The sequence below is a fragment of the Mustela erminea genome, unplaced genomic scaffold, assembly GCF_009829155.1.
Source record: "Mustela erminea isolate mMusErm1 unplaced genomic scaffold, mMusErm1.Pri scaffold_44_arrow_ctg1, whole genome shotgun sequence".
NCBI classification, from domain to species: domain Eukaryota; kingdom Metazoa; phylum Chordata; class Mammalia; order Carnivora; family Mustelidae; genus Mustela; species Mustela erminea.
Genome location: NW_022476404.1, coordinates 17,568 through 32,037, shown reverse-complemented (window position 1 = coordinate 32,037; position 14,470 = coordinate 17,568). Strand labels below are relative to the sequence as shown.

Here is a 14,470-nt window from a genome sequence, read left to right as displayed (position 1 = left end):
TAGGGAGGGGTGAAAGGAAGGGAGGCAGGAGAGGAGGAGGGAGGGCAGGAAGAAAAGAGTTGGTTGGTTGGTTACTTCTAAGTGCATTGAAGACTTTAACAGAAAGAAAAAGCTTTAAATTCCTGCTCAGGGTCTGCCTCTGAACGCTCCTATTATCTGCCCGAAAAGAAACTTGCACTGTGTAGCTACAGAGCCCAGATTTCTGAAGAACAAATCCAACATCTAAACCTATGGCTGGATTCCAAGGTAAATTGACTTCACAACTTAACAGCTCTCTTATGTTAAAGTCTGAGCATTGATTAGGAAAAGGAGGACTCTAAAAATGGAGATGGAGAGGGGTGCCTGGGTAGCTGAGTTGTTAAATGTCTGCCTTTGGCTCAAGTTAGAATGCCAGGGTCCTGGGATGGAGCCCTGCATGGGGCTGTTTGCTGGGCTGGAAGCCTGCTTCTCCCTCTCCCACTCCCCTTGTGTTCCCTCTCTTGCTGTCCCTCTCTCTGTCAAGAAAGAAATAAAATCTTTTAAAAAAGAATAAATTTTGAGATGGAGATACATGGGTAGATTCTAAGGATGCTGAATACCTTGTACCTGGAAATTCTGCTGAGCCTCCTTTGCTAAAAGCAGCAGCCCCTCCTCCCCTGTGTGAGGAGTTAAGCCTCCCTTTGTTCAAAGAACCTGTAATGACCTGTCCTGAGTAGCTGCCCTGGTAGGGTTGCCAGAAGAACACAGATGTCCAGTTAGATCTGAATTTCAGAAAAACAATGAAAGCTAGTTCTAAGTATAAGTATATCCCAAATATTGCAAAGCACATATTTAGAATACAAAAATATGTGTCGCTGGGCTGAAATTCAAGTTTAACTGGCTATCTTGTGTTTTTATTTTCTAAATCTGGCAACTCTAATTTCAGGGACTGCTGATCTTCGTCAGGACCTACCCTTAATACTTCACCATAATTGTGGTTCTTTAACCTGATTTAAGTCCTGAAAGACCTGGAAGTGGAGTTGGGGTGTTGGTTGCAGGGGGCGGGGTAGGGGGTCACCAATTAGGACCAGCAAGAAGGTATCCCCCAAAAGAAAAGGAATTAAGATTGTGAATTCACTGTGTTAGAGGCTGACCTACATTAAATGAAGCTGAAATACAGGACCTTTCTTAGTGTAGTCCTGAGGAAGAAATCCTATGGCTTAGGGATTTAGGAATGCCAGAGTGGACTTATGTGAGCCCGTTTGTTCGTCCACTCCTTAACTATGTGCCTGAGGGGTGGGGTGTTCAAAGAGACACCTTTTATCCTTCCACCCAAGGCTTTGAGAAATACATTCCTGGGGAATTTTCCGTATTTTTGACAGACTCTCTGATGGCTATTCTCTGTAGGCTGGGAAAGACACTGGTGACACTGGGAGCTTTGTTATTGATCTGGGTTTCCTGAATTCAGTGGAGACCAAAGGACCTCAGGCTGGCAGGAGCCAAGTGGCAGCACTTAATAGCCAGAGGCAACTGAAACAGAGATCAGAATGACTTGCCTGCAGAGATCTTTGTCCCTGGCTAATTGTTGTGGATTCCCTAAAACTGAAATAGATGAAGAGTGCAGTTAAGTATTATTTGATGGCTACAAGCAGGAAAAAATCTACCTCTGATTGAATCACTAAAAAAAAAAAAAAAAAAGTAATGGTTATTCATCAACCATTTCCCAGACTTGGGAGCCTATGGACAGACTCAAAGTAGCTCAAATGAATAGAAGATACAATCTTCTTCTTGTTTTTTGTTTTTTTTTTTTAAGTATGACCACAACTTTAATGGATATATCATATATATATACACACACATACATACATACATACATACATATGTATATATAGTATTTTTTTTCATTTTTTAAAAATTTATTTTCAGCATAACAGTATTCATAGTTTTTGTACCACACCCAGTACTCCATGCAATCCGTGCCCTCTATAATACCCCCCACCTGGTACCCCCACAAAAAAAAATTTTTTTTAATCATTATTTTGAGAAAGCATGCTGCTACATGGCCAGAACATATACTGAAGTTTCATCCCACCTTCACCAAGAGGCTTGAAGCCATTCACCAACGATTAGCTATAAGAAAGGTTAGAGAATTAGAAATAAAGATGAAAATCTAGGAATAGATAGAGGTGTATTACCTTTAAATAAAGAGATCAAGCCAGAGTACTGTTTTGTCATCTGATTTTTTTCACATAAAAGCATATAACTTACATATTTATATGTCATCGGATCTCCATGACCTCGTGTTTCTATGTTCTTTTGTTTTTCTTATTTTTAGCTGAATAACATTCCAGTGTATGGATGTAGCTCCTCTTCTTCCTCTTCCTCTTCTCCTCCTCCCCCTCCCCCCTTCATCTCTTTCTCCTTCTTCCTCCTCCTCCTCCTATTCTTCTTCTTTTCCTCCTCCTCCTTCTCCTCTTCGTTCTTTGTCATCTTCATGTTCTTCCTCCTCTAGCTCCTCCTCTTCTTTTGTAAGTAGGCTCCAAGCCAAGTGTGGAGTCCAGGATAGGGCTCAAACGCACAACTTTGGGCTCAAGACCTCAGCTGAGACCAAGAGTCAGACATCTAACAGACTGAGTCACCCACGTGCCCCTGGATGTATCTCTTTTAATTCTGCAGGGCTCGATTTCATGTTTCTTAAGGAATTCTCGGTAGTCATTTTTAACAAGGCTCTTTCCTTCTTGTACTTTCCAATCCATAGCTGGAAACATTTAGGTTACCTTAACATTTTTGCTGTTATAATGAATGAAGCAATGAGAAGTGTATAGTGAATTCCTAGGAAAAGTCTGTATTTATCTCCCAAGTATAAATTCTAAGAAGTGGGTCAAAATCTATGTCCATTTTGAGGCTTATAGCACATGGTTCCTCTCAAGAGGTTTTGTGGACCTCCACGTGTGTGCGAGTGTTGATTGATCCACAGCTGCACCAGCCTTGGAGAGCATCGCTTTAGAAAAATATTGACTAATTTGCCAAGTAGAACGATTGTTATACTGGGGGTGGCACAATCAACGTCATTCTGAATTAACTGAAGGAAAACTAAGGTTTGAAGGTTTTTATACATTAAGTCCCCAGATTCATAAAAGGCACGACATATGGAAAAAACATAAGGAAACAGTTGCCAGAAACCCCATAGGTTTTGAGGGATAGAATACACAAAAGGAATCTACTTAACATTTGTATAACTTTAGTGGGAAACTTAGAATCTATTGGAAAAGGTAATAACAAGGACTATTTCAACTCACTCTCACAAATAGGTGGATCGTCATCCCAGGAGACAGTCTTGCCTGAGATGATGCATGCAATAGAGGTCTTACCAATAAGTCGGTATCTAGAGGGAAAGAAGAAAGAATGTTATTTTCCCTGTTCATTTTCCTACTGAAATGGCTACTTACAAGACAGTGTATCCTGGAGAATTCAGAAGGACAATTTCCATTTGTCATAGTCTATAACATAGTATATACTATGTATATGTATATACATATACATATATGTATACATATACTACGTAGACATAGTATATGACATAGTGTATACTATCACTATTTGTGATAGTATACTACCACTTTCCCAAATTTTACATCTTTATTCAGATGTCTTAGCTAAATGGGTCCTCTGTTCTTAATTACTTTGAGCTACATTTTAGTTTAAGCCTAACATGTTTAAGATTCTTCAAACTAGAACCAAAGGAAATCCAAGCAGAACAAAACAAGTTGAACATGGATTTCCTATGTAAAATGTTAAAGACAGCGATTTTCACTTAGTATGCCACAAACTGTTGAAAGTGTGCCATAAGACTTGGAAAATGTAAATTTCTCCCATGGATAATGTCTTGCAAAACTGTAGTAAAATATTAAAACCAGGATTCTGACATAGGTATGATCACCAATTTTATTCATACTTCCTCAGGACTAATTTGTGGATATGTGAGTGTGCTTACAAGTATTCAATTTTTTTTTTTAAAGATTTTATTTATTTATTTGACAGAGAGAGATCACAAGTAGGCAGAGAGGCAAGCAGAGAGAGAGAGAGAGGAGGAAGCAGGCTCCCTGCTGAGCAGAGAGCCCGATGCGGGGCTCGATCCCAGGACACTGGGATCGTGACCTGAGCTGAAGGCAGCGGCTTAATCCACTGAGCCACCCAGGCGCCCCAATGTATTCAATTTTTATACAGACTATTTTTAAGAGCTGTTCTGGGTTCACAGTAATATCGGCCAGAGGATACAGGGGATTTCCCATATACTCCCTTTCCCTACACATGCATACCTTCCCACATTATCCACATCTCCCACCAGACTGGTACAGTGGCTTGCAACTGATGAACCTACATTGACACATCATTATCCCCTGTAGTCCATAGTTTACAGCAGGTTTCAGTCTTAGCGTTGGATAGTCTATGGGTCTAGACAAGCACATATTGACATGGATGCACCCTTAAAGAATGACACAGAATAGTTTCACTGTCCTAAACATCATCGGAGATCTGCCTATTCATCTCTCCCTCCTCCCACCCCTTGGCTACTACGGATCTTTTCACTCCATATATTCTTTTCCAGAATGCCACTTCCCTCAAATTATACAGTATTGAGCCTGTTCAGATTGGATTCTTTCACTAAGTAAATTGCAGTTAAATTTCCTCCTGGCTTTCCATGGCCTGATAGCTCATTTGTGTTTTCCAGAGTGGGTTTACCAGTTTCTGTTCCTATCAACAATGAATGCATGATCCGTTTCCTCTACAACCATACTTGCATCTGCTGTTTTCACTAGTTTGTATTTCTGCCACTCAGATACATGTGTAGCATTATTCTATTGTTGTTTTAATTTTCATTTTCTTAATGGCTATTGAAGCTGAATATCTTTTCCTGTACTTACTTTCCACTGATAGACTCTCTTCAGTGAAATGTCTGTTTGTGTCCGTACCAGGTTCAACTGGTATCTCCAAATTCCTGTCCTGAAACCTTAGAATATGACTTTTTTTGGAAACAAGGTCTTGCAGATATAAGAGAGCAAGATGAGGTCATACTGGATTAACATGGGCCCTAACGCAATGACTGTTGTCCTCAGAAGAAGAAGAAAATCTGGACAAGGAGAAAGACAGAAAACGTTGACACATACAGAGGAAAAGTCACATGAGAACAGACGCAGAGGTAGGAATGATGTGTTTATAGCTCATGATGCCAAGGACAGCTGACAAGCACCAGAAGCTAGGAGAAAAGCACGAAATGGATTCTTTCTCCGAGCTCCTAGTAGGAACCAACCTGCTGACACCTTGATTTCAGATGTGTTCAAGGCTATTCTTAACTTGCTGTGAGTTTCTATCATGAATTGATATTGGATTTTTCCAACTGCATTTTCTGTCAATTGCTAGGGGCCTATACATTTTCTTCTTTAGCCGGTTTATAGAGTTGATCATGTTGATTGATTTTTGAATGTTGAATCTGTCCTGTATACCTGGAGCAATTTCCAGTGTGGTCTTTGGCCTCAATTCTTTTAATGCATTGTTGGGTTTGATTTGCTAATATTTTATGGATGCTAGAAAGTCTTCAATAATTTATAACAAACCAAGTCCAGCGGTATATGAGAAGGATCATATACAATCACCAATGACTCATGGTTCTCTGTTGTATCCTGAACATTTTGGATGTTATGTTAAGAGACTCTTGATCTTATTTAATGTATCTTAGCATGTAACCTCCCTCTGTAGGGTAGTGTGTAGATTCTGGCCTACTTTCATGAGCTTTAATTTTCCAGTCCTGTCTTGCGTTCTCTTCTGGGGCTTCGTTCTCCTGGCTCCTCTTAAATGCCAGATGCATTCCTGCTGATACTGCCTGTAGACAGTGGAGGTGCTTCTCTGAACTTCCTGGTGTCAGTAGGTAAGGAATGGGAAATGCTGGGACCTTGGATGGAGAATAAGCCCTCTGGCCTTCTATGGCTATCTGGCGAAGGTGGCATTCCCCCTTCATTTGTGTTATTGCCACCAGGGGAGGGAAGCATCTCTCTGGGCTACATTTTGCTGTTGGGTAGAGAACCAGGAGACATGGGCCTGGAATGCTTTCTCCTGCTGGATGGAGGATCCAGAAACTCCAGACATGGTTTTCCTTCTGCTGCTGAGTTGGTGACTCCCTGCCATGGGTATAGAATCAAGAGATGCTGGGCCTGGAATGTTTTCTGCTGCTGTGTCTCATAGGACTGGGCTGCTGGGCCTTCTGGCATCTGGGGTGTGAGTGGAGGAGCCCTCTTACTGCTGCCTTAAAGTCTAGGTATTGCCACCTGAGCTCTATTGACACTGTCAACACAGGCAGAATAGGGCTCACTGCTGCTGGCTGGTGTGGAGCATGTGGTAAATTTGTCATTGAGACTAAAGCCCAGGTCATCCCATTAATACAGCTGCTGGTGGACTGGGATCTGCTGCTTCCCAGGGCTGTGGGACATAAGAAGGATAGACTCCCCAACCCATCCCTGATTCTGCTTATGCTGTTCATGTGGGCAGACTGAGCCACTGGAGCCATCAATGTGTCTTCCCACTACGTCCTCACTGAGCTTCCCTTTTCCCAGTCCTTCGACTAGACTTTACTCTCCCTGTCTGTCCCTGCCTGTTGACTATCTGGGATTGCATTCCTTTCTAGCATCCAGTCTGAGACATAAAGAGAAAACCCAGGGGCATCACTGCAGTGTCATTCTTTAAGCTCTGAGGTCCCCAATCATCTTCTTTCCACCTTTCCAAGTCTTTCTATGCTTGCATGTTGAACAGTTTCCAGGGTATTTAGTTACATGTAGAGAGAGATTCAGGGAAAATTGAGTCTGCCCATCTTGTCTTGGAACTGAAACTTCTAGTAATAGCTTGTTAAATCTGAATTAGGAAGTTAATATGTATACAACATAGTCAAAAGTGAGAGGTACAGAACTCCCAGTAATGAAAAACAAAATTACCCAAACTCCTTCTTACAGAAGTTAGCACAGTTCTAGTTTAGGAAAAGGCCTTTCAAAAGTTTTATGTGCCTTAAAATCATGCAGGGATCATGTGAAAATGTGATTCAGATTCAGTAGGTATGAAGATTCTGCTTTTCTAACAAGCTCCCAGGAGATGCTGACCTTGCTGGTCTGTGAGCCATCCTTTGGGTGACAGGGGCTTAGAGTCAATCCTTCAATCTTTTGTATAGATATACTTATAACAAGAACATCGGCTGTCCTCCTACATGGATTAATTTTTCTATATTGTTAGTTCAGTTGGAAATTATATTTAAAAATTTTTATCCCTACTTGTTAAATTTCATTAAGATCCATATGAATTCTTTTTCTCCATTCTTTTTTGGTCAAGATTGAGTCATTGGACTACATTTTTACATTTTTTCCTTAACTTCTAGCTTTCTATATTGATTACACAAATTCATAAGTGAATGGGATCACATAAATTCAATGTACTATTGAGTATAATTGCAAATGTAAATTTGTTGAAATTTTCTTACATCCATGTGTTGCAAGCAGGGAGATAAATGTAGGGATTAACTTGCACAGTTTTCAAGTATACAAGTTAAAATTTCCTGGTAAACTTCTAAATAAATAGAAATAGAGCCTCTATTTTCCAAGCTAGTAAAGGACATAATGGAATAAGAATATAAAACCTAATGGACACAAAAGCTGAGGAAGTGTGAAAACATAAAATTGGTGTAAATAGAAACACTAAATCAGGTAGTAGGCATTAATTTGAAATATTAGTAGTTACATTAAAAGCAAATGGATTAAACTCCTTAGTTAAAAGGTAGCCATTATCAAACTGGATGAAGGAAATCTAAGTATTGATTATTTATCAGAGTCTCACCTAACAGAATGATATAGGAGAGTAAAAAGTAAAAAGATTTAAAGAGAGTGGGTAAATAATCAAAAAGCAATGTAGTTATATTAAATATATAATAGGAGTATAAGTGCACACATAAGATAGGCTTTAACGCAAAAAGCATTATTAGAAAGAAGGAGCAACCCACTATAATAAGTTTTAATACTCTTGGAAGTATTCAGTGTGCATGCACCTAATTACATAGCCTTAAATATATTTAAAAGAACACAGAAGTACAAGAAGAAATTGGAAGAAAAGATCGAGGGATCCAGCCTTCTTTGGAAAAGAAACGTGCTCTGCTCATTTTATATAGATAAATTGGTTGTAAAGCCAGACAAGGACAGGTTGAGAATGGAACATTATTAAGCCTATCATTCCTGTGAGAATAAAAGGAAAAAATGTGAAAGAAGATTTTCTAAAACAAATGTAGCAATGCAGAGAAAATATTCATTATACGTCTAGGCCAAGTGGGATTACTCAAATATTTCAGGCTTAATCTGTTAACATAATTCATGATACTCATTCTTCCTACTTCATGTGTTTTTATTTGGTTGTTTAGTTGCCCCAAGACCAGTTGTTGAAAAGACTATTCTTTCACCGTTGGATTGTCCTGGCACCCTTGCTGAAACGGAGTTGACCATAAGTGTGTGAGTTTACTTCTGCATTCTCATTTCTATTCTATTGATCTACACATCTGTCCTTAGGGCAGTACCACACATTCTAGATTGCTGTGGGTTTAGAGTAAGTTTGAAAGTGGGACTTTCTTCTTTTTCAAGACTGTTTTGACTGTTTGGGTGCCCTGCATTGACAGAAGAATTTTAGGATCAGTTGTTGATTTCTGCAAAAGGATGCTGGAATTTTATGGGCATTGAATTAAATCTGTACATCAATTTGGTGAGATCAATATTATATAATTCTGTAGTATTCAGTATTCAATATTGTTACAATGTTAGCAATATTAAGTCATCTAATCCAGGAATATAGGATGTGGTTCCATTTATTTAGATCCCCTTTGATTTTGTTTTCAGCAATGTTTCATAATCTTCAGTGTACAATCTTACATTGCTTTAGTTAAGGTTATTTTGAACTTAAGTTGTTCTTTTTGATGTTATTGTAGGTGGAATTCCTTTCTTAATTTCATTCTCCTAGTGTTCATTGTTAGTGTATAGAGATGCAATTTAATTTTGCATGTTGGTCTGATATGTGAATATTGCTGAACTATCTGTTAGATGTAATGGGTTTTGGGTGTGTGTGTGTTTGTGTTCATTCCTTAGGATTTTCTATACAAAACACATCATTTGCAAACAGAGATTGATTTGATTCTCCTTTCCAATTTAGATGCCTTTTATTTCTTTTTCATGATCAATTTTCTTGGCTTGAACCTCCAGTATGCTGTTAATTAGAAACGGTAAGAAGTTTTTGGTACTTTATATAAATGTGTGTGTGAGGTGTATGTGTGTGAGTGTGTATATGTATTGTAAAATATATTTCTTAGCTGTGCATCATAACAAAATAAGTATGAAAACCACTGTCCCTGAGAAACTTGCACATGGGCACTAGGAGACATGTGTATTTATATTGGGAATACTTATGATTTCAAAACAAAACAAAGAAAAACATATGAGAAACAATCCAAATATAACAACCAAGAGAAAATGAGTAGTGGTATATCCATTCAAGGAAATATTTTCCCAAGTGAAACTGAATTAACTACAACCACATGGGTAATTGTGAGAAACAAAATGCTCAGTGAAAAAGCAAGCTGCAGAGAAACACATGTAATATTATGCCATTTATATAAAGCTGAAAATATGTAAAGCGAAATCTAAACTGAGTAGGGATATATGGGAGAAAATGGAAAACAAATGCAAGAGAGTCAATGACATAGAATTCAGGACAGTGATTTCCAGAGAGATTCTGTAGGTGGAGGAATGGGAACTGGGAAAGGCACAGTGGAGACGTCTAAGGTTCTAGCAATGTTTCCTAAGGTGGATAGCATATACCCTGAAGTTCATTTTATTTCTTCCTGATTATAATGATCACTTATGTTATTTTATATGTCTTTTAAGTAAGCAATAAATAAGTGTTTTTTAAAAAGCAAAAAGTAAAGCAGTCTCCCTACTTCTTTCCTGAACTGGTCATCTCCTTTAAGGATGAACCACAGCAAATTTCTGCACCATGCACATTTCTGGAGAGGGGCTATAACAGTCAAGATTTGCTTCTGCACCTCAGGGCTCCATCATCCTAAACAACTCATTCTTTCCCACTTCAGAATCCACCATCTCCAGCTCTTGTTGCTTTGGGGTGGGAATATGTGCACGGAGCCACTAATGGTTGTTCCATTTGCTTCTTTAGAGACCTGGTCCTTCCCATTTAGTGAACATTTCACTTGGTTCTAGGTGCATGAATTTGATGTGCCATAGACATCTTTCCTCCCCACCCCCAAGTTTCTAGCACAGATACAGGTGTTTCCTATTTTTCAAATATTTGTTTAGTCTTTTCAAATGTAGTTTAATACCTGGATTCAAGCCACCACATCTACTTAGAAATCTTATTGCTATGGTTTGAATGGACAGGAAGACTTTCTAAGACTCTTGTTTAGAGATTGGTGCTACAGTTCTGGAACTGTCAACCCAAATGATGCTGCTGCCACTCACCCTTCATTACAGATGTAATTAACAGTTGACCCAAACCGGGCATCTCCGTTTACGATCATTTTGCCATTGGCGGGTTCTGGAGGAGTTCCACATGATCTCCCTATGGGGGGAGAATCAGAATTGAGGGATTGGGTATAGAACAAACCTAACATCTCTCAGTAATACATAAGGTCCCAACCTGGCTGAAGCTTCCTGAAAAGTATTTGCCATTCCGCAGATTTTGCCACCTCAGAGAAACTAAGAAGACTGCCTCAGAGTCAGCCACTTACTAAGCTCCACTTCCAAAAAAAGATCTCCCCTCCTAATTGATCTTTTCCCTGTGTTGTGCATCCCAGAAAAATGCAAACTTTACTTATTACCTTAGTGGTTATTTTGTCATCCAACCAGCTTAAATCAGAGATCTCGAAGTCAGGATTCTCTCCCCACCTACAATTTTCTTCCCTTTTCTGAGTCATTGGTGATGCAGTTTCAATGGTGACAATGGGAAACCCCTACTGAATGGAGCTTTCTCCTGCATTGTGTCTTGTGAAGGTCATTTCTCATGAAGTGACCTTGTAATGGAGGTGCCAGCAAGTCAGAGCAGTAGGAAGATGTGACAGAAAGAATAACTGTTACATGTACTCTACTTGAGGCAAATTTAACAATTGTATGTGTCTTGGTTCCAAAATCTGAACAATTGATTCAGCTCTACGGATGTTTGATTGACACAGAGTTCTCAGTCCAGAGGTACTTACGCTGACACTTGTCTTCGGCGCTTGACCAGACCGAGTTGGAGAGGCAGGTGATAAAGAACCTTCTCCCAGAGTAACCAGGGCGGCACTCATACTTCAGAGATGTCCCAATAGGAAACTCATTCTCATCAGTAGGATTTGCCAGCTTGGCAAATAGGAGGTGTTCCGGAGTTTTGCACTGACCTGGAGGCCAAGACCAAAGTGACATCCAAGTTAATGGAGAAACTTCTATTTACTTCCTCTTTTTCTCCAGTGTGCTTCATAGATGTGATCAAAGAAACAGAACATCTTAATAATGTTAAAATGTTTGCATCTCTTACTAGTGAACATAGACATGAGCTTTTCATTTTGTTCTAAAGCTTTATTTATTTATTTAGAGAGAAAGAGAGAGAGAGAGAGGGAGCGAGCATGGACAAGTGGGAGGGAGGCAGAGGGAGAGAGAATCTCAAGCAGACTCCCTGCTGAGCACACAGCCCAATGCAGGCCTTGATCCCAGGAACCTGAACTCATGACCTGAACTGAAATCAGCCCCTTCGCCAACTGAGGTGACCCTGTCCACCATTCTTCATAGTGGGATGCTGAGCACTGCTCAACTTCTCAAACCTTAGAGTTGAATTGTAATCCACCACCTCATTTCTTATTCTACAAAAATTTTCATTTGATGCTTTTATTACAGCCACTGCTAAAAACCCAGTTTTGCAAAGATTTGTTGTCACCAAGAGGGACCTACTGAAAAAGAAAAAAAGAACTTTACTGCAATCTAATGTAGCCAAGACCTATTGGGAGCCAGTGGTTGCACAGTATCTGAGAAATACCCAGAATTGTTGTTCCACCAAATATTTTAAATAACCCATGGGTCTCCTCTGAGATCCTGGAGGTTCCCAGGGCACATCAGCTGATGGTTTGGGAAATGAAGCACTCCACTAATCTTTGTCTGTAAAGTGGAATTGTCTATTTATTTTACTATAGTTGTTGACATATTCATGATTAGATCTATCATCTTATTTGATTTTTATTTGTCCTTCCTTTCCTATGTTCCTTATGCTCTTCTCTTTTGCCTTCATTTTGAGTATGAGAAAAGATTTTATTTATTTATTTACAGAGAGAGAGCTAGCGAGCAAGAGAGAGAGAGTGTGAGTAAGCAGGAGGAGGGGCACAGTGAGAGGGAGAGAGAGAGGCAATCTCAAGCAGACTCTGTGTCGAGTAGCACCTGAATTCATTCGAAATCAGGAGTTGGACACTCAACCACCTGAGCCACCCAGGAGTCCCTATTGTTATTTCTTCTTATTAGATTATTTGATACACATTCTTTTATAGCTCCTTTAAAGATGACATGCATTTTTACCATGTTAACATGCAATGAACAATTATTTCCCCAGCAATGCAAGAACTGTAGAAAATGCTCACTCCACTTACTTTCTCCCTGTCTTTTGTTCCATCAAGTTTATGTTTTTAGATTCTACATATATTTTATGCTCCCATTAGCCATATTCAGTGTACACCCTGCCTGCTGCTTGCTGGGCTACAATCATTTGTTACTAAGCTGGACCCTAATAGTAATGGATTCCATCAGCAGGCTCAGCTAAGATTTTGAAAATCTTTGAAAATATGTGGTTTACTAAACAAGCAGCTTCCAAAGACATCCATGCCCTAATCCCCGGAGCCTGTGAATGTTACCTCATATGGCACCAGGCTTGCAGATGTAGTTAAATTAAGAATCTTGTGATGGGAAGATTATCCTGGGTTATCTGGGTGGCCCTCAATGTAATCACAAAGGTCCTTGAAAGAGGGAGGCAGAGGATCCAAGATAGAAGAAGGAGATTTTAAGACATTCAAGTGCTGGCTTTCAAGGTAGAGAAAGAGAGCCATGACCCAAAGTATGCAGGCAGCCTCTGGACGAGAAGAGCAGGGACCTAATCTCCCTTGGAGCCTCCAGAAGAAACACAGCCCTACAGACCCATTTGAGAATTTGACCTCCGGGATCATAAGAGGATAAATTTCTATTGTTGTAAGACACTAAGTTTGTGATAATTTTTTAGAGCAGCAAAAAGAAGCTGATACAAGAGATATCAATGTATAGTTTTAGAAACTGGATTCTGAGAACAGAATTTGAACCCAAATTTGTCTTCTTCTTACTGTGAGGTAGAAGTAAAAAATGTAAATTGGAATAATAGCTGAAATAGAAAGAAACATATGAGTCTTCACTACAGAAAGCTTGATCTGGTTTCTTTTCCTCCTTCATTCCTAATCCCTCATATATTAATCCCCGTATATTAATATCAACTCCATAAACTCACCTACCATAGTTTATTTAAAAAAAAAAAAACTCTTCAGATTCCATACGAATTTTAGGATTATTTTCTCCAGCTCTTTGAAAAATACCAGTGGAATTTTGATCGGAATGGCATTAAAAGTATAGATTGCTCTAGGCAGTATAGAAATTTTAACAATGTTTATTCTTTCGATCCAAGAGCATGGAATGGTTCTCCATCTTTTTGTGTCTTCTTCAATTTCTTTCATGAGTGTTCTGTAGTTCCTCGAGTACAGATCCTTCACCTCTTTGGTTAGGTTTATTCCCAGGTATCTTATGGTTCTTGGTGCTATAGTAAATGGAATAGATTCTCTAATTTCCCTTTCTATATTTTCATTGTATACAATAAAGCCACTGATTTCTGTACATTGACTTTGTATCCTGCCACATTACTGAATTGCTGTATGAGTTCTAGTAGTTTGAGGGTGGAGTCTTTTGGGTTTTCCATATAAAGTATCATGTCATCTGTGAAGAGAGAGAGTTTGACTTCTTCATTGTCAATTTCGATACCTTTTATTTCTCTTTGTTGTCTGATTGCTGTTGCTAGGACTTCTAATACTATGTTGAACAAGAGTGGTGAGAGTGGGCATCCTTGTCATGTTCCTGATCTCAACGGGAAGGCTGTGAGCTTTTTCCCACTGAGGATGATATTTGCTGTGGGTCTTTCATAGATAGATTTTATGAAGTTCAGGAATGTTCCCTCTATCCCTATACTTTGAAGGGTTTTAATCAGGAACAGATGCTGGATTTTGTCTAATGCTTTTTCTGCATCAATTGAGAAGATCATGGGGTTCTTCTCTCTTCTCTTATTGATTTGTTCTATTACATTGATTTGCGAGTGTTGAACCATCCTTGTAACCCAGGGATGAATTCCACCTGGTCATGGTAGATAATCTTTTTAATGTGCTGTTGGATCCTGTTTGCTA

The 14,470-nt window shown here is 39.2% G+C and overlaps 1 protein-coding gene across 1 annotated transcript in view; it reads right to left on the bottom strand.

The window, feature by feature from the left end:
* The window catches only part of LOC116584008 (complement receptor type 1-like), a 60,631-nt gene that overhangs the window by 39,983 nt on the left and 6,178 nt on the right, over positions 1 to 14,470 (bottom strand). Inside the window, 3 exon segments of the mRNA XM_032332000.1 lie at positions 3,258 to 3,343; positions 10,503 to 10,602; positions 11,237 to 11,416. Of these exon segments, the coding sequence (XP_032187891.1) occupies positions 3,258 to 3,343; positions 10,503 to 10,602; positions 11,237 to 11,416 (366 nt within the window).